Raw genomic sequence first — 19,887 nt, forward strand, 5'->3', positions numbered from 1 at the left:
CTCCGTCCAAACGGAAAATATTCAAGCGTTTATTACAGACTGCATTTATTTATACTCTCTTTTTTCCCAGCAGCATTCATCAAACCATCTTCATCGTTTGTGGCTTGCAGGAATGCTCGTCTTCACTTTTATAATCATATAAAGAGTTTCCCCCCCCACTTCATCTTCAATCATTTTCAAATTGCTGCAATGAGCGGGGATGATTTAAACAAGTGTTATTCAATTAAGCGTCCCAAACATGCTGCTGGACTCACAACCCTACATCTGGTGGATTTCTATTCACTCTCTTGAGGCAAAAGCCTTTAGACTGAGGCGTCCATGTGGCCCTGGTATCAAAGAATTAAATAAATACAAGTGGAGGATACAGAACTGCCCTGGGATCTGCAAGACCCCGGCATATATAAGGTCTGTGCACGTTAAACCGTCTATAACGGAGAAGGAAAAAGCCGCAGAGGTATTTGCTGTACTCCAACCATGGACAGCTGCGGGACACGCCGAGCAAACCTGGTTCAACGACTCCCTCTGAAGCCAGATGGCCGAGTGTCGGACTGGTGTGCAAAGACCTTAACTGTAAGAACTGGGTCAGGCCAGTGGAGCAAAAGCCAACGCAGAGCAAGAAGCTTGAAAATGACCCGTGTGGGGATCTCTGCTTCAATTTAACAATTAGGATGGACGGGGAAAACCTGTTGTCTAGACTACCTGCTGCACGGTTACTATTATTGGGCTTTGGGCCAGATTGCTCCAAACAATAGAACCACGGGGGTCATCGTGGCTATTTCATGTCAGTGACACTTGGAAGGTATGACGTCCATTGCATACACGATATCTGCCAATCTGGGATTTTTTGTCCATGTTTTCAGCTCTGCCTGCTTTCAAAGGTGGATTTTCTGTCTCAGGATGCCTTTTCTTTTCCTCGAATGACACTTCATCTCACCACGTGGTCTCGCCAGGAACATTTTGTCTCAGAAGCGCAAAAATAAAAGGAAAAATGGTCAGTTGATACGTGGGCGTGCAGAGATGATGAAAGACCCTGTTTACCAGCTAGGGCAGCTAAGAGGAATCAGCTGCTCCAGGCCCTCTGGGAAAGAGCTGAGAGGATGTCACTGAAAAATGGCAACAACTGAGAAACGAGTCAAACTGTGGCTGTGAGTGAAAGATAAATTGCAAAGTAAATTAGCTCCTGAGTGACAGTAAGGGTGGGAAAATATGAAACTATGCACTGCCAAACACGTGAATTGGGAAAGCTGAAGAACTCCCCGTGTTCCCAATGGAATCATGTCTACAGCAGGGAGAAAGGAGAAGACATGAGGAGAGGAGAGGAGGAGAGGAGGAGAGAGGAGGGAAGAGGAAAGAGGAACTGTGCGCACAGGGACTGCCCTTCCTTGGAGCTGTGTGTCTGACCCATCACCAAAGTCCTTCCGGCATAAACAAATACAGCAGAACAAATTACAGACAAGCGCTGCTGCAGCGGGTAAAACACACCTGAAACACAGCCTGCAGGGCAGGACGGACAAACGACAACATCGAGCAACAAATGCGCACAACACGGGTCAGCCACCGGCTAGCAACCTTTACCCCGAGCTGGCTAGCTCCCGTGCAACATTAGAAACACGCTTGGATTAGAAACGCTGGGCTCGTAATCTTATGACAAGCCTGTCCCCTATATGGGACACTGTCAGGACTGCTGGCTCAGCGGGGACAGGATGTGGCAGATTTTTTGGGAATCCGAGGGGTAAAAAAAAAAAAAAAGTTCCGACTGATCCAGGAGGAACATCGCAGCGTGTTGTGTGTCAGCTCTAAACACTGGTGACTTGAAGCGCTCCGCAAACTCACACACACACATCGGGAGCTATAGAGTCTTAGGTCATGAGGGGGGAGAGAAAGACAAGAATGCGTTTCCCGTCTTGCCTGAGTTAGCGGCGGCTAACCTGAAGCTAACCGCAGCTATGTAGCATCAACATCATGACACACTGACTGGCGGCCTGGACGCGAACATCACCCTCGCACAGCCGTCCGAGAGCCGCCCCGCCGTCCAAACTTACCGGATTTCTCTTGATCGTATCCGACGACAATAAAATAGTCACCCAATCTTGCCATGTCTGCTGTTTTTCCCGAGATATGCCAACACAATTCAGCATTTTTCCTTCTTCCAAAGCACAGCCATGTTTGACAGGAGTGCCACTGCGCCTGCGCGCAGGAGCAGGAGACATCCCTGGGCGTGGGCCCGGCGCTTCACAAATAGAGCACTGTGTCCCCTACAGAGCCCCATTTTTGGCTCCGAAACAGGAGGGTCCACATCACAAACAATTATGACAGCACAGCAGTTCAACGCACGCTCTTGAGCAAACCCAAAAACTACAGTCAGATTAATAAACGCCATGATAGATTACAGATTGGGTGTTCTAGAGACTCCCTGTCGGCTTTCCAAGAGTTTCTGGAGCTATTAATATTGAGAGGGGGAAACTCCTGACAGAAACACAGATGGAGGATGATTCGAAAGAAATGCCCTGTATGTGAAATTATTTTATTTTGTCAGATGTGATTTACACACAAAGCGGAATAGTACGGTATTAATACTGACTAGAATACCCAAAGCACTTGAGAATATCCAGCTTCTGTGAGCCAAATTCATCCTCAGTGTCTAAACTGAATTGATTTTATTGGAATGCATGAAGAAAACTCTTACTCAACGACTTAATACAAGGGACAGGTGATTATAAATGGAATCTCCACAGGCAGATATATATACATAATGAATATTGTTTCTGGTTTTTTTTTCATTTCAACATTGTAAAATATCCACTGCATTTCCAATAATCAAATCAAGTTTAAATACCAAACACAAACTACAATTATTACGTTTGCCAAGATAATATAATGCTCGGAAAGACGTGTGTGTTGAAGCGAGTGTGTATCCAGGTGCCGGTTGTATCAGCTATTGTATGAATCATCTTATAGGTTTGTGCGTTCAGGGTTGACACCCTTGTTCTGGCACGCAGTTCAGGTTTCCTGCCATTCATACCTGCCTGAACACACAGCGTCAAGGTCACCTAAACCTGACAGTCACCGCATGACCCAAACATCACGCAGCACCGCAGCAGGATGGCTATATAAGGAGCCGAAAAAGTAACGCACTTTTTTTTATGGTTTGGGTCGTTATTGCACAATAGAGGGATTACTTGTCTGCCGGAGACAATTATCGGCGCATAGCACTTGCAAAACCTCAGTGGTTCTCTGCACATGTGTTTAACATTTCCCATCCACCCGGTTTTTTTCTCAACTTCTTTTTTTTATTAGTTTAAAATAAGACACTGAGAGCAGAATGAGGTCGTGCGAGATAAAAATAAACCCAGGATGGTTTCTGTCGGAAACAGATGGAGAAACCTGTGCTGTACGTGGAGCGCGGGATGTCGAGCGTGCAGAAACGCGCTAAAAGACGCGCTTTTCCCGCAATTGAAAGTGAAACAAAGATCAAAACTGAAAGCAGGATTCTGACTATAAGACAAATGTACCGCAGGAAATTTCATCACTGGACTTTTCGTGATGACAAAACCAAATGTAGCCGCCTTTGGTATTTACAGTCTGTCATAAATGAATAGATGATTTCACTCTTTTGGAAATGCATCAAGTTTCACAGGTGTGGGTTATCCGCGCGCATCTGTGGGGTGACAACACACCAAGGTGTCACCTGTCACCTACAATATGTTCCCCCCTACGAGCGTAAAGAACACCTGCTTCATGAAACACCCTACTTTTCTATTCCATTGTTTCATGAATAATAAATCATAGAGCATTGAATGCACAGGCATTCCTGAGGCGGAAAAGTCAATATTGTTCACACACCTTATATTAGTGCTTGAGTTCATTTTGTCCCTGGATTTATTTTGAACTAATTGTAAAATTCCATCTCGTGTGGGTCTAATAACCAACTGACTGACATGGTCTGTAGTCAGCAGTCAAATATTGGCTCCATTCGAACAAATAAATTGAGCCTGTTGTGTTTGCAGTTGGACCCGCTGCACTTACATATTTTACCAGTCACTCAGTGCTTGTTTATTTCCAAACCTCCGATTCCTCCTCTAGTCCCCCGTGAAGTAGAAGTGAAACTTTGCTGCCTCAGGGAGTGTCCTGAAAAGTTGACCGGGACAGAATTCCGTGAATTTTATTCAACCCTTTTAGCTGGTCGGACTGACAGGAACACTACAAAAAGTCTAATTCAACCTTTTATTTATGTCTTTATTTGTATCGTGGCAGAGATGGTCATACTGTTCCCGAGGTGTAATAATTTCTCTTACGTAACTGATGATAATTTATGTGTTCATTACACACATGCACAATCTTCTTCTGGTACTTTCCTGATGGACAAAGACAGTTTTATCATCATTTGAGAAGTCCAGGAGGAAGCCGGACCTGGGGGAAGAGTGAAAGGTTGACTCGGTGAAAGAATGAAAACAGACTTCAGCTGTCAGATGTGTGCTATTATTTCAGGCTTTAATCATTTTTACTTCTATGTTTTTGTACTTCGTGGCCACGGCACAATAATGAACTGAGTGGGGTGGAGGAAAGAGGATGAGAGACTCTGTGTGTGTGTGTGTGTGTGTGTGTGTGCCTGTGTCTGTGTGTGTACGTGCATGTGCGTGCGTATGCTTGTGCGTCCCTCCCACCTCCACTATAAATGCTCGCTGTCTGGTGTGTAGGAACTATTAGCAGAGTGACACAGCTGCCTTACAGAGCCACTGGCAATACCAAGAACCCTGTGGAGTGCTCTTTCACGACCGGACCTACAAGAAGCCGTTTCTCATTGGGGTCACGACTGACTTACAGGTACGTCCACTTTCTTTTAAATCAGGTATTACGCTGCTCTGCTTTCAGCTGATGGGTTTATCCTCGCTTTTTTGAGGTCAGTGCACGTGTAGAGAGGCAAGGACAGGTTATCTGTGTGGTTATATAAGCAGTTCAGCTCTCAATGTGGGTGTCTGCTGGGAAGCTGCTGCACAGAATCCGGCAGAGGCAGAACATCCGATGTTCGGCATTTACAAAAGTTAGAATTGCAATGTTCGCTTTAAAGAGGCCACTAAGTTGCTTGGCTTTGGAGTCTGTTTGGGACAGGTCATTGGTAGACCGTCCTTTGCATTGCTGAGCTCACCCTGTTGGCCTGAAGCCCAAAGCGTGGTTGTAGGTTTACTTAACCAAGCAAGAGCTGACCCCAGCTTAACATTTTAAATAAATGAATGATAAGTGCAAATAGCTTGGCTTTTGGACTCTTGTGTAAGCAAGCTTTGCTTTGGCAACTGCAGGAATACTGTACGAGGGAGATTTACAAGCGTGTGCAATTGGAAATCCATGCAGTTGAGGATTACTTTGTCACATAAATGATGATGTTTTCTTTGCTCTTTGCAGGAGACAAGATGAAATTGATCTTCCAGTCCTTTCTCTATTGCTGTCTGCTGGCAACAGTAGCACACTGTGTGGAATTTGATGCGAAGCCACAGTTGAAGAAGAGGTGAGTCGGAGTCATTCAAAAAATGTTACAAATGATTCAAGATGCAACTGTAATGATGGATCGGCAACATTTGCCCAGTCCTAAAGCCTTTTTCCCTCCTTTTCCAGGTTAAATATATTGCTGAGGAACAGACTGAGAAGAGATCTGGCCAGAGTGTCAGTAGGGAAGACAGAAGAGTTGCAGCACTTTGTCAGACCAGAGGATATCAGGGACACGCTGCTGCCACATTCCAGGTAAAACACTAACAGCAGATCCCTCAAAATCTCTAAATCGCTCCATTTTTTTTCTTTGCCTGTAGAAAAAACAAAGTACTCAGAAAATACTTCAAAGTGGTGTCTCAAGAGTGAATTAAAGTGTCTTTCCCTCTCTCCTCCAGCACTGACATCAACATCCGAACCAAGCGGTCTAAAAACTTGGTCAACCAGTCGAGAAAAAACGGTTGTTCGCTGGGCACCTGCACGGTGCATGATCTGGCCTTCCGGCTGCACCAGCTCGGCTTCCAGTACAAGATCGACATTGCCCCCGTGGACAAGATCAGCCCGCAGGGATACGGCCGGCGGCGTCGCTCCTTCCCGAGCAGAGGGTCACGCTGAGGCTGGAGCAGGGCAGGCTGAGGCCCGTGTGGAGCAGAGCAGCCTCACAAGTTCACAAGCTGGAGGCTCTCCTGAGACAGACATGAGTGGGACCCTGAGGAGATCGGAAGAAAGGCAGGAAAGCAACACAGAGTGAAATTCTCCAAATGCCTCTGACTCCCACCAAGTACTGTCCAGAACATTTTTCTAGACAAGGGGACTGAGTCAGAGCCAGATTTGATGCACTGAGCGTTTGCAGGTAGCCTGAGCCTCACAACTCAGTGATGTCGGAGGTGCCAACAAGCGCAGCGGACTCACAGTCACTGGATGGCAAAGTGCGGCGCAAACTCCAGATGCTGCTCTTGACTCGGTAGAGGGAGGAGAAGAGTGCTAGTTTGTAGGGGGGTTAAAAAAAATGGACACGTCCTTTGTCTTAAAGCAGGAATTCACCTTTTGTGTGATTTCCAGCATTTCGTTCCTCAAAGCCAAGATTTCGATAAGTGCTGTCCTCTAAGGATTATACCAACCTGTTCCAAACGGTCAGAAATCGTCTGCACTTTTCTACTGGGACTTAAAGTCATATAAAGCATCAGGAAAACTCATCTTTGTCACAACACCATACAGGAAGGCTATAGAGCTCACAAGCTCTCGGGTGTGGACACTATTCGAGAAAATGCCTTAAATTCTTTGAGAAATGTGCCAATCCACAATGGATTGAAATATACTTGAAATTATTATTGTGTGTACAAAAACATGTGCAATCTATACATATATTTGTATTTTTTTTTATTTCAGGTATTTGTATAAAAGAATCACTTTATTTAAATATTATATATTGGTTGCATTAAAGTACTTCTACAGATAGACCTATTTTTGTACAGGAAGAAATATATATGGGCATTGTAGCTATTTGTCATTATACTGTGGTAATAGGAGATATGTTTTATAGCTATATATTTTATTATATATTTGTAAATGTGTTCTATTTTGTTTGTGTCAGCAGTAATATTGCTATTCAATAAACATTTTGCATACAAAATTGAAACCTTCTCAGCCCTTCATTCCATCCTTTAAATAGAACATCGTATTCAGTTGTAAACACCTGGTCTCTGTTAGGTGATGGCAGGGTCTCATTAGATCGACCCCTTACCCTCCCCAGTTATGATGCCCTCCTTCCCATAAAAAAAAGGGGGCAGACAAGGGTGCCTGGTACATTCCTGCACGTCTCCCTCATATTTGTCGAGTAGCCACGCCGCAGAAGTGCCCCGAAGCCACCCAAAGCATTAGCTCCATCTGTGTTCAATGGTGGATTGTTAAGGCACGGGAAGGCCGATGTGGGGGGGTGGGGGGTTCTGGGAAGACATTCCTGAAAAAGCATCTCATGAAGCGTTCCAGCAAAACACTGATTAGTACCTCCTTAATCACACAGACCCTTGAGACCTTTCTGACACACAATGAAGCATCTTCTATAATTGTCTTTGGATGTGTTGACTAATCTATATAATAGTTTGTACAGATGATAAAATTTAATCATCAAAAGGTTTAAAAATGAAACTAAATTACTGTCTCGAGGCACTTTTTGGCTGTGGTTTGGAGGCCCACGATTGTGTGTTCTCTACCGCCATCTAGTGTACCACGATGATACGATCATATTTTTTCTTTGTTTTATCAAGTCTGTGTGTAGGGTGTGTAGAGTGTAGTGTGTGTGTGTGTGTGTGTGTGTGTGTGGGGGGGGGGGGCAGTATTGTTGGAATGTGTAATTTAATTATTTCAGACATCTAATAGTCCTATGACGGTTGTGCCCCCTGGTGGTCGTTTAAATCACCTCCACATTTATATTCAAGGGATTTACCTTGAGTGCAAAGCTTAGTAAAAATAAGCAGAGGGTTTCTTACCACATTGTGAAATCCAAGAATAGGTAAAGTGGATCTGGTTGATTCGATGTGCTGTCTAAATACGTGTCACTCCCTTGCTAAGCCAATCAGTCAGTGACGCCAGTGTGTGATAAGAGCGTCAAGAAACTGTAGGTCAGCGGGTAAAAAATAATACCCACTTTTTCAGGATTTACTGCACGCTAAGGTCCAAGTGTTAGATTGTTTTTCCACTGCTGTGTTTAGACAATCTTCTGTGGTATTATTTTAGGAGCGGAGCTTGTTTTAGGAGGAGCACTGTGTTGGTAAAAAATGATGGCATCATATGAAAAAATAAATGAGGAATGTATGAGGAGAGGAGAGGAGAGGAGAGGAGAGGAGAGGAGAGGAGAGGAGAGGAGAGGAGAGGAGAGGACAGAGGAGGCATAGATATCGACATGATCTAGGGCTAGAAGTCAGTTGGTTGCTGCTAACTCTCAAAGTTCCCTGAGTTGAGAGGCTTAGCCTGATAATCTGAAATGCTGTTGAGCTAAATCCCTGTCGGTGACCCCCTGCAGCGGCGAAGCCTGGTCCTGGTCTGAGCCTAAGCTTCAGTGCTCGAGTGCCTTTCCTCCTGCCCCATAAACTGATGCGAGAAAGTGTCCTGAGATACAGACCCAATAAAGTTTATGTCCCTCTTAAGCACATGCAGTTAGTGATCCAGTCCAACAGGGATCCTCACAACCCTGTTATGACTCAGCAGAATTCTCTGCAAATTCAAAATATATTGGGGGGGGGGGGGGGGGGGTATTAATGCGCTGCTGACTCTGTGATAAGTGTCCAGATGCTAAGCTGTGGCAGGGAGAGGGTTAAGGATGTGCACTGCGGGGTGGTGGATGAGATATCACATAACGGGAGCCACAACAACAGCAGCATGACATAGATGTTTCTCTGAGCGAGAGGACCGGCTCGTAGCAGATCCACCTCAGTAGCAGCAGAGACTCCGGAGGTGAGTACACGTGAATGAATGTCACCGGCGTGACCGGGCAGCTGTCAAATAAGATGTACCTGAACGCACTTTCTTATAACTGTCTGTCATCTTTCCAGGCTCTTGGAAGGATGAAAAGAGGAGAAGCGCCTCTTTTAAGACAACAGTCAAGCCCCTGCTTGGGAAAGAGTGAGTTGTTTGGCTAAAATGTGTGTGTTCTTGTGCTTTTTGACCCTTCAACTCCCACGAAAGTTGTGGAGCAGTGATGTGTCTCTGGGAAAAACACAGCATGCCAGAGCTCAGAGCAGGCTTTGAGTGGTGCATTAATGGCCTCAAGGAGCCTCCTTGTAGCAAAGCACTCCACGACACTGAAGTACGGAGAGTGTATATCGTTCCCTTTACATTTATGAGAGCATATGCAAACACATTAGGCCTTAAAAATGCTCCCCACGTTCGTCTCTGGTAGGGATTTATGGAGCCGACTCATGCTGGCGTTTTCCAGCCATCTTTGTTCTAAACTTGGAACCATTGATGGAAAAGAAAAAAGGCTCCTCCGATGAGCAGCTGGCAGTATTCATTTAGTGCTGATTTGGAGGGTCTTTTATGGACTGACAGAGGTTTCAATCAGAACACACCCTGATGGGATCTATACACTGTAACCACACACACATAGGAGTGGCTGAGCGAGGCCTACAGAGTGTGTTTGTACCTCTCTTGGCATGCAGAGGTGTCCCCAGTGATGTCGAGGCTCTGCCGCAGTGTTGCCCTGCTTCAAGGGAGCTGAAGACCTGTATCTAATGAGATCAGAACAGACAGGAGCCCGAGGATGGAGCCAAATTGAATCATGGTGCAGGGGACTCACAAATACTATGATTGTTATTACACAGCCGGCCAGCCCGGGGGAAGCAAGAGAAAAGCTTGTGACCTACTGACTGAAACTGGGATGACGGCCTGTTGGTTATGCCTGATTGTCACAGTGCGATGCAGACAGCCACTCACAGCAGCAGCCAGATGGGAACGAGAGATCAGCTCCTTATCTATGGCCAGATTTGACATATTTGCACCTCTTATAGCCTGATGCCACTTCTTTCTTTAAATGGAAAGAGATGGGAAGTCAGGAAAATAAAAATCGTGTACCACCATGGCACCAAACATGGATCTGAGTGTAAATGAGATGCAGAAGAGCTTTTTTAGACCTCCCAGTGAATCATTCTCTGCCTTACTGCAACACGCTTCGGACGCCAGTACCCTCAGATGTGGCCATGAACAGCAACGAAGGTAAGAAATGAACTCATGGGTACCCTTTGGCCGGTCAAATGAAACAAACGGTAAACTGTGTAATTCCACTTATGAGTTGTGCTCTGCAGAATAGCAGAGACGAATTTCTAAGCACATGATGGCCACAAACAAGCCCGGGGCTGATTCTGGTCAGCAGCGTGATCGGATAACATGGAGCGAGGGGATTCATCCCTGGAGGTGTGGAGCTCCCTCGTGGCTTCAAAAGCACGTTTCACACAATCCTTCATCTGATACAAAATTGATTGACATCCATAACAGAAGCAAATTCCAACAATTGTTACATGTATAGAGAGCAGTACAGCACAAGCTTTCACATATTCATACATGAATCGTTAATCAGTTTGGAAAAAAATGAATTTGTCATTTTTTTATAAGCATTATATATAATTTTTTCATGACCTAATCTCATTTTGTAAAGTTTTTATACATCCGGTTACTGGAAGTCATCAATGAATACTGTTGCTTTAGTTTTAACAAATGCTATATGCTATTACTGAATATCACTGGCATGTGTTGGTTTTTAATCATTGATACTAGTAATGTCTGGTTAACTTTGCTTGGTTGAACAAACAATAAATGTTCCTTAAATAGCAACTTTATATCACACTTAAGTGCAATAAATGTTCTCAAAGGTTGAGCTACTAAATATTAGTCTTAACTTGAAGTGGTTGCTTAACCTTGTTTTTTCAGAGTGGACTTGGTTTTTGGCATAGAAAACACAGCAAATGTTGTTTTCAAGATAACTTCAAGATTCAAGATTCAAGATAACTTTATTGATCCCTTTAGGGGGTGTCCACCAGGGTGTCCACTGTTATCAGTGAGTTGATAAGTTGTGTGTGGTTTGCTGATAAAGGAATTTTGAAACTGATACCAATATTTATAAAAATACGAACTATAAGCCAATGCACATAAAATTTCCTTCCATAAACATGTAAATAAAATCAACTCCCCCTGCCGTTTATGTGCTGTGTAGTGAGTCTAACTGTGCCATTACGGTGCAGTTTAAAAATAAACTTAATCAACGTTAAATGTAAACCTGTATTTATATATATATAAAACACAGACTGCTTTGATCAGCTGGTGATAAACGTGGAGTTCCAATCCAGACCGGTTTCTGGCCTAAGAGGTCCCCCTAGCGGACAACTACGGAACCTAAACACCCATAACATAGTTAAATGAGGTTTTCTACGTCATTTTGCTCTTCATGAGCTTTACATTTATCAGAGATAACATGGCCAAATTCAAATAGCTCATATCAGCTGATAAAATTGATAATTAGTCACCATTATTTCAAAGTCCCAATTAATCTAGTGGAATTGGTGGAATTAGCTGTTGCTCATGGGGTCAGAGCTTTAAAACACAGTCCACTGGGAGGAGCAGAAGAGAAAGGCAGTTCCTGAGCCATGACAATTGTCCTGGGAGCCCAATGGTGACCATCCCACCCTGATTCAGAGACCTGTCAGGGAGAGCTTCCTATTCCAAAAGCGAGAGTACAGAGCATGACTTCAATAAGAGTGGTGATGTGACCTGTGCACGCAACTCGTGCACATTAAATTAGTCCTGTAACTTCTGTCAAGGGAAGTTGGTGCTGCATGAAATCAATAGCAGACCGGAGAGGCTAAATAACCTATAACTGGATAGACCTGGTGCTCAGAATTGGGTTGTACTGATGGTGGTTCTGGTGAGTGTCCAGTATGAACAGTGGAGCCTGGAAACCTTTGCCATCCTCGACAATGGATCTAAGGGGACTCTGGTGTTGCCTACTGCTCCCAGACTGCTTGGTTTAAGGATCTCCACCTGTCGGCAGTGTGACGGGACTCTCAGGTGACCAGTGGACACAGTCTATTCCCTCTTTTCCGGCTCCCAACCCACAGACCAATTACAGGATCCAGGGCGCCTTCACGGCTACATGCTGTCTGACGTGTAGTCAAGATTCATCCCAACACTGATGGTGTCGTTAGAGCTACTGGCATGAATATCAGGGGATGCATTTACACCTGACCTGTTGTTTCATTCTTCCAAGTCCGGTATCTGAGTCAAATGGAGGCTGGAAACAACTTTCCTGTAAGGAGACTAAGGAATCTTCCACTTGGAACAATTGCACATTTGGGTGTGAACTTGGACAGGAGTTACATCAAACAACTACGATGTTCAAGAGATTTTACCAAGAAATCAATAAAACATAGTCTCCTTGATGATATCAAGGAGACTTTGTCACTTGACCATCCAAGCCAAGGGACTTTGATCAAGTGACATACTGTATACTGTGACCATAATGCCGCCCTAGGCTTTATATTGCGCTATTGCTAAACCCCAGTGTTGTGAATAGATGCCTTAAAACCCTGAGGTATTCTGACCAGCACCCCATCACAGATCCTTTCCAGTCCATTCTAGTTCCTACTAAACACACGGTCCTTTTAGAATACTGATCAAACACTGTTGTACTGATTAATGAATACCGATTCCCTTTTGAGGGTCATGGATAGTTGGGTAAGGAAACTTGGCTTGGATTATTCAGAGTGGCGGTGGAGAGGCATCAGCTCAGGCGTGGATACCCATGTTCATGTTCTTTCTTGTCCCAATCCAGCAGACGTATTTACTACATTAGAAAAATGCAAACACTCCTTCTTCTTCTTGGTTAAATGATATAATGCAATTTTTGTCTTTGGTAAAGGTGAAATATTCTCTAAGAGGCCCAGCACCTTTTTTTTTTTTTATAAAACAGGGCAATCTCTTATCACATACATCAACACCCTCAACTCTCCTTATTGAAGCGGTTTGATGCATCCAATTTTATTTTATTTTCAAAAGATCTAATCTTCATTGAGCACGTTGGGCATTCCTTTATTATATTATCATCAATCATTTTGTTTCACCTCCCTTTATATTATATAGTAGTTTAATTAGGTTATTTCTTTTTTCCTTCTATTTATGCACAAATTGTTAGTTTCTTCCCATTTGCTGACTTTATTCATTTTTATTTTTCACTTTTATTTTCTCCTGCTGTCTTATGTTAACATACTTTTTATGTTTTTGTTCTAAAGTACCTTTTAAAATTGGGTGGAAAGCAGCTGTGGAATAATTTGATATTTTGTAATGGTACTCAAGAAATGCTGCTCTCCACCAAAGTTCAGCGTGATTTTTATGAGTGTGATTTCACGCCGTGTGGGTTGTGTGTGAATACACGAAAGTGTCATGTGGAACTGCGACACTGCGGGCTTTTGGCTTACGGGTGCATTTTCTTGTTTACATGATAACAAAGGCAGGTGAGGAAAGGTACAATTAGAAGGGCACGTCCTCTTTCACTTCACTCTCGTTCTCTGCCCTCAGACATGCCTCGTCAGTTCCCGAAGTTAACCCTGAGCGAGGTGGAGGAGGAGACGCAGCTTCTGGCGGAAAAGGTTTTTGCATCGGCGCTGAAGGAAGAGGATCACAAGGATGCCCTGTCAATGTTCACCGTGCCCGAGGACTGTCCAATCGGCCTCCAGCAGGCCAAGGAACATGAAATCCTTAAGGAGCTGGCTGAGCAGCAGTCGGAGGAGAGCACCAAGAGGTAGGCCTTGTTATTAGAGGGACATCCTACAGTGATTATCGTTTGTCTCTCAAAATGAAATGGGAAATTCGTTTATTACAGGAAGAAAAGTCTGAAGATGATCCGCTCCCAGTCGATGTCCCTGCAGATCCCACTGAATGCAGAATGGATGCGGTCATTGGCCGTTTCTCCGTTCCTGTCCTCCAGCTCCACCTGCTCTTCAGTGCCAGAGAGCTGCCCTGATTACCAGAGGGTCACAATCAGTGGAGATTACTGTGCTGGAGTAAGTAGGAGCAATAAAATAACAACCCATGCACAGCTAATCAATGAACTCCAAAAAAAAAGAGATTTATTTAAAAATAAATGTACGTCCACTCCTAATTCAGATTACAGTGGACGACTACGAACAGGCTGCTAAAGGTCTCTTCAAGGCCCTGCTTATACGTGAGAAATACTCCAAGCTAGCTTATCATAAGTTCTGCAGGACCACGGCCCAGTTCCTCCGGAGTGCAGAGAACATAAGATGGACTGAAGACGATGAGGTCCAACCAGGTTTGATATATCAGCAGGTTCTTCTCCCACCGTCAGCTCATTGTTTCCGATTGTCACGTCACTGGTGATCTGTTGCTCTGCAGATGTCTGCCAGTGTCCAGCAGAGGGCGAGGATCCCTACAGCATGGACAACATCCCTGAAAATTTGAATTATCCCCTAAAAATGAAAGATGGGATCGTGTATGTATACGACAATGCTGAGGCCCTGAGTGAAAACCGTCCCCACGACCTCCCTTACCCGGACTTAGAGACCTTCGCCATAGACCTCAGTCATGTCCTGGCCATGATCGCCGACGGGCCCGCGTAAGTTGCCAAAACAAAAAAGGGCAATGCCGATAGAACAACCAGAGTTGTCAAACCGGTTGCTGTAAGTGCCCTGCTCTGAATTTCAGGAAGACTTACTGCCACAGACGCTTGAATTTCTTGAGTTCAAAGTTCCACCTCCATGAGATGCTGAATGAGATGGCGGAGCTGAAGGAACTGAAAAGCGTGCCCCACAGAGATTTCTACAACGTCCGGAAGGTTAGAAATCGCTCTCTGTAAACCAATATTGAACCCCACCATTAATGCCTCAGAAAAAGGAAATTTAAAAACTCGTACAGGTTTTAAATCAAGTCATTCAAATTGGCCTTAATTCTTTATAATTTTGTCTCTTCCTGGCAGGTGGACACGCACATTCACGCAGCTGCCTGCATGTCCCAGAAGCACCTCCTGACCTTCATACAGAAGACATATAACCACGATGCAGACCGGGTTGTGCTGGCAAAGGACGGGAAGAAGATGACGCTCCAGCAGGTTTTCGACAGCCTCGACATGGACCCCTACGATCTCACCGTGGACTCCCTGGATGTGCACGCGGTGAGCAAAAATTCCCAATGTTGTAGCATTAGCCTCTTTTCTTTTAGTGTGATGGGTCTGTGGTTGTCTATCGACAGGGGAGACACACCTTCCACCGCTTTGATAAGTTCAATTCAAAATACAACCCTGTTGGGGCCAGCGAACTACGGGAAATCTTCCTGAAAACCGACAACCTCATTGGCGGAGACTATTTCGCCCGCATCATCAAGGTATGGCAAAGACTGTAATGCTGAGACGGATCAGCGCACTTTGACTCTGACCCTTCAACAGGAAGTGGCCCACGATCTGGAGGAGAGTAAGTACCAGCATGCAGAGCCAAGGCTTTCCATCTACGGTTCCTGTCCAGAAGAGTGGGACAGTCTCTCCAAGTGGTTCATTCAGCACAAAATGCAATCTCCAAACATGAGCTGGATGATCCAAGTCCCCAGAATCTAGTGAGTGCTAAGCATATGTGCAACAGAACACAGTAATCCCTATAATGGTCTGAGGCAACTTTTTGTGTTTCAGTGACATTTTCAAATCAAAGAAGCTGGTCACAAATTTTGCCAAGATGCTGGAGAACATATTTCTTCCTCTGTTTGAGGCCACTGTTGACCCACAGAACCACAAAGAACTTCATGTTTTCCTCAAATATGTAAGATTGTTGGTCTTGGCTTAAAGCCTGTTTAATCTGAACTGCAAGTGACCGCGTGCTCCCTCGCTGGGGTAGGTGTCCGGCTTCGACAGCGTGGACGATGAGTCCAAACACAGCGATCACATGTTCTCGTACAGGAGCCCCAAACCAGATCAGTGGACCACCGACGACAACCCTCCCTACAGCTACTACCTTTTCCACATGTATGCAAACATCATGGTCCTCAACAACCTCAGAAAGTGAGTCTTTCTCCTTTCAAACTCAAAAAGCTCATTTGAAGTCCCTGTTTAAGCAGGTCGGAGTGGCTTGTGAACAGCACCTGTGCTTTTCTGCCCCGCTGTGGTGGATGTAAGTGTGTTCTGCTTCGGTGTTTCCTCCAGGGAGCGGGGACTAAACACCTTCCAGTTCCGCCCCCACTGTGGTGAAGCTGGCTCAATCACTCATTTGGTCTCTGCCTTCCTCACATCTGACAACATCTCACATGGCCTGAACCTGAAGAAGGTACCTGAGAGCTGCTGGAATTAGCATTGGAACCCGCTGTGATTAAACTCGTGTCAACGGGGGATCGACCTTATTGAGGGATAGATTAAAAGAGTGAGAATGGGGATGGTAGTACAGAAAACAATTGAATTCTCATACATTTGAGTTTAAGCAACAAAATGCTTTGCAATGGCCCTTGTGCAGCCTGTAGAAGCCACAGAACCACTCTGCCACGGCTCTGTAAAGATAAGATGACTTGAGATAAGAGGAAAAACAAGGCTTTGTGTGTGTTAGGCAGCTGAATCACTGACATCCTTCCTGTCTGCGCCTGTGAGTGTTATTGACTGAACTTCGTCTTCCCACAGAGCCCTGTTCTGCAGTACCTGTACTACCTGGCTCAGGTTCCAATCGCCATGTCTCCCCTCAGCAACAACAGCCTGTTCCTGGAATACTCCAAGAACCCTCTCAGAGAATTCCTGCACAAAGGACTGTGCGTGTCTCTGTCCACAGACGATCCCATGCTGTTCCATTACACCAAAGTAAGGACAAATGGGTGAAGAGGCCATGATTCTGGGCTGCTGCTCATTAACCACAGTGCAGTCACTGAAGGCAAATATGGATATTTGAGTGCTATTTATTTAGACAAAAACAGGAAAACAATCTAAAAAAAGACTAAATCTGGGATATGCACCTAAGGACACTGGACCGCTGACTAAATTCCACATGTGAAGTAGGACAGAAAATGAAGCCAGAGAAGTAAACCAAGATGAAGCTAAAAAAAACCCAACAAAACAGGACACAAGAAAACACTGACCCATTTAGAAGGTCTCCATTTGTCTGCCAGACATTCATTTGCATCTGATTTTTGTATTTATTTCTGATCTTTAGGAACCTCTGATGGAAGAGTACGCCATTGCAGCCCAGCTGTGGAAGCTCAGCACCTGCGACGTGTGTGAGATAGCCAGGAACAGCGTGCTGCAGAGCGGACTGTCTCACCAGGTACGCCGGCGCTCCCTTGGCCCCCCTGTCGGATTTAACGCTCAACCCAACGGGCCTAAAACAAATGTTTGCTTGCAGGAAAAGAAGCACTTCTTAGGAGCGAATTATCTAAAAGACGGACCTGAAGGGAACGAAATCCGACGGACCAACGTGGCCCAGATCCGCATGGCCTACAGACACGAGACGCTGTGCAACGAGCTCAGCTTCATTGTCGACGCCGTGAAGTCTGAAACTGTGAATGAATAAGACACACCTGATACCTTGCTAAGCATGCCGTGCTCTTATTGTCACTGTTTACCTTTATCTTGAGTTCCAAGAGGGAACATTCTGATTCCTTAATAACAATAAGGAAAAAAAATCCTCAATATTTCAAGTGGCTACAAGTCAAGAACAAAGGTGTCGGCTGAAGTAAGAACACGCCACTAGTATGACCGATGACACTTTGGTACTTAAAGGTTTAAAGTAAATCTGCACACAGCCGTGTGTGAAGGAGATATACACATACACACTTCAGAACTATGTATAAACTGTTGTATTTTACACCCTCTCTGGTGTTATAAAAAGTTTTTTTTCCATTATTGTGTGCTTAAGACATAAGAACTCTTGATGTTGCGAGAACTTTACACGGTGTTGTAACACAGTTAAATATGGCTCAGACTGTTTGAAAAGCATTAGAAATGCCCACGTGTAAAAGTACATGCTCTTAACAGAAAGGTTTTGGTCATAGTTGAAGAAATTAAAATATAAAAGTGTCAACACAAGTCTCGGTGATTATGGGCCAAACGGCGCCAACTAGTGGCAAAAATTCAGAATGCAGCGGCACCGAAAATATATCGTACATAAAAACAATTGTGACATTTAGACAAGAAAACACATATTGAGAGACGTAGTTGGCTCTAAAACAAGAACAATATTAATAATATTACTGATTCTTTTTTTGACTATCCTTGAACATCAGTTTGACAAGTGCCGTCCACTTCTATCCTCTCATCTTCCTGAGGATCTGTCTTGGTTTCCTGTCCATTTTCCCCACATGTCCACTCCTCTATCCTGATGCTTTCTTCTTGTGGCTGCTTCATGTCAGCACTCATTACGTGTCTCCTTCTCCTTCGGAGATAGACAGTGTGCACAAGACAGAGAAAACACCAGATAAACCAGGAGAGAATAATAGGGAAACAGATGAGAAAATACTCACAGCTTTAGAAACGCAAGGATGACGACTGCGACAAGGAGGAGGACGCAAGCTGATGTGATGAGAATAGCTTTGGCTTGGGGGAAGAAGAGAGAAAGGAGAACAGTCAGTGCCTTTTTATTTATATAAGAAAAATTCCTTCCTTTGTTCACAGACCTCCAAAAGAGCCTTTTGTGCTGCCGACAAACAGGGCCGATTCCACCTCACTGTCCGCAGGGCTGGAGGACGAAGAAGGAAAAGGGGTGAGGGAAGAGGAGGGTGGCATGTTTCTGGTGGGGCTGGCTACTGTAGAGGATGAATGAGTCTGCTCGGGGAAATCGCTGGAACTGAAGAGGCTATCAGTTGTTGTAGTCCTCAGTTGTGCTGCAGCATCTGTGCACGAGAGATTAGATAAAGGCAATGCTCCAAAATACTCGGCTGAGAATGAATGGAGCGACTGCCTCCTACCTGTTTCGTTAAAGCAAAACACATCAAACTTCTGTGTCACTGCAGCTCTCCAGGTCACCAGGCCCGTCTTGTTCTGGCCACAGCTGGCCAGAGCCTTGCTCCGGGGGATAACTGCAAGGTTTTCATCGGTCCATCCGTACCTGAGCCGCACAAAAAAACAGCCTCATATGCAGTCTCCTGTCAGCCGAGGGAGGCCATCTCTGTGTTCCGTTACCTGCATGTTTCCAAGCCCCTGTCCAGAGCTTCTTTGACCTGTGCTTTTGAAGCGATGCTCACGCCGAGGGAGCCGCACATCCTCCGAGCTTCAGAGGTGTTGAAGGCGTACTGGGGCTGGTGGAGGCCGTTCCAGTGACTCACCAGGAATACCCCTGCAACACTTTGGTTCTCTGCAGGGAAAACTGGAAACAACATACCAAAAAATCCAGATTGAAAGAAATCCCCAGGTTCAGAAAGTGGATAAGAATGAAATCACCTACCTCTGATGCCACTTCCATTAAAACTCTGAGCACACACAACGGCGGTGGCGGACAGCGCTGATGCGATGTAAAGAAGAATGTTCTTCATGGCTGGAGGAGTGAAGAGACGGAGAGCTGCTCACTTTAGCACCCGTCAGCCGAATGAGGAGGGTTAAGTAGAGGTGATTCTGTTCGCTGGGGTGTGTGAATTCTGTCATTGCCAGAGCGTAAAAGGAAAAGGAAGAGGGAAGTCCAGCTCACAGGGCAGATTATGAGCCATCATATGGGCCCCGGAGAAAAAGATAAAACTCACGTCAACACTGTCAAACGGACAGAAATGTTTTTTTATTTGTTGTGAGTTCAACCCAAGAGATATGTGTTAGATCTGCGAAAGCGCGGCGCCTGAAAAAGGGGGAAATGTTAATGTTTTTGATCTCCATGGTGTGATTTTAACCGATACAGCACTGAGCATTCTGTCCAAATCATTTCCTCCCACGGGACATTGCGCAATCGTGAAGCAGCTTGT

The 19,887-nt window shown here is 44.9% G+C and overlaps 4 protein-coding genes across 8 annotated transcripts in view; 2 read left to right on the forward strand and 2 right to left on the reverse strand.

Moving 5' to 3' along the window:
* Positions 1 to 2,202, reverse strand: part of sbf2 (SET binding factor 2) — a 59,247-nt gene extending 57,045 nt beyond the window's left edge. For all 3 annotated transcript variants that reach the window (XM_057024257.1, XM_057024263.1, XM_057024251.1), the window contains exon 1: positions 2,043 to 2,202. In XM_057024257.1, coding sequence (XP_056880237.1) covers positions 2,043 to 2,097 — 55 coding nt within the window. In that variant the 5' untranslated portion in view covers positions 2,098 to 2,202. The remainder of the gene's footprint in view (positions 1 to 2,042) is intronic.
* Positions 2,203 to 4,669: 2,467 nt separating this feature from the next.
* adma (adrenomedullin a) lies at positions 4,670 to 7,120 on the forward strand. Its single transcript, XM_057025055.1, is given in 5 exon segments — positions 4,670 to 4,824; positions 5,401 to 5,503; positions 5,611 to 5,736; positions 5,880 to 6,067; positions 6,070 to 7,120. Coding segments are annotated over 4 exon segments (522 nt in total). The 5' UTR covers positions 4,670 to 4,824; positions 5,401 to 5,408; the 3' UTR covers positions 6,183 to 7,120.
* A 1,675-nt stretch (positions 7,121 to 8,795) lies between these two features.
* On the forward strand, positions 8,796 to 18,028 carry ampd3a (adenosine monophosphate deaminase 3a). Of its 2 annotated transcripts, XM_057024843.1 has the most exons (16): positions 8,796 to 8,934; positions 9,033 to 9,102; positions 13,543 to 13,765; positions 13,847 to 14,027; positions 14,131 to 14,296; positions 14,380 to 14,599; positions 14,689 to 14,818; positions 14,960 to 15,154; positions 15,232 to 15,363; positions 15,425 to 15,588; positions 15,662 to 15,788; positions 15,864 to 16,027; positions 16,169 to 16,289; positions 16,634 to 16,807; positions 17,157 to 17,267; positions 17,346 to 18,028. In XM_057024843.1, the coding sequence occupies exons 2-16, from the start codon at positions 9,045 to 9,047 to the stop codon at positions 17,511 to 17,513; spliced, it is 2,334 nt and encodes a 777-aa protein (XP_056880823.1). In that variant the 5' UTR covers positions 8,796 to 8,934; positions 9,033 to 9,044; the 3' UTR covers positions 17,514 to 18,028. The 2 variants fall into 2 exon arrangements, with proteins under 2 accessions (XP_056880823.1, XP_056880818.1); XM_057024838.1 differs by lacking the exons at positions 8,796 to 8,934; positions 9,033 to 9,102 and adding an exon at positions 10,161 to 10,191.
* Positions 17,785 to 19,719, reverse strand: lyve1a (lymphatic vessel endothelial hyaluronic receptor 1a). Of its 2 annotated transcripts, none has more exons than XM_057025030.1 (6): positions 19,383 to 19,719; positions 19,121 to 19,304; positions 18,907 to 19,046; positions 18,616 to 18,831; positions 18,463 to 18,535; positions 17,785 to 18,368 (listed from the first exon to the last, which is right to left on the reverse strand). In XM_057025030.1, the coding sequence occupies exons 1-6, from the start codon at positions 19,468 to 19,470 to the stop codon at positions 18,209 to 18,211; spliced, it is 861 nt and encodes a 286-aa protein (XP_056881010.1). In that variant the 5' UTR covers positions 19,471 to 19,719; the 3' UTR covers positions 17,785 to 18,208. The 2 variants fall into 2 exon arrangements, with proteins under 2 accessions (XP_056881010.1, XP_056881009.1); XM_057025029.1 differs by having other exon boundaries at positions 17,785 to 18,374; positions 19,383 to 19,708.
* Positions 19,720 to 19,887: the final 168 nt, after the last annotated feature.

The sequence above is a fragment of the Takifugu flavidus genome, chromosome 2 (assembly GCF_003711565.1).
Source record: "Takifugu flavidus isolate HTHZ2018 chromosome 2, ASM371156v2, whole genome shotgun sequence".
In the NCBI taxonomy this organism is placed as follows: domain Eukaryota; kingdom Metazoa; phylum Chordata; class Actinopteri; order Tetraodontiformes; family Tetraodontidae; genus Takifugu; species Takifugu flavidus.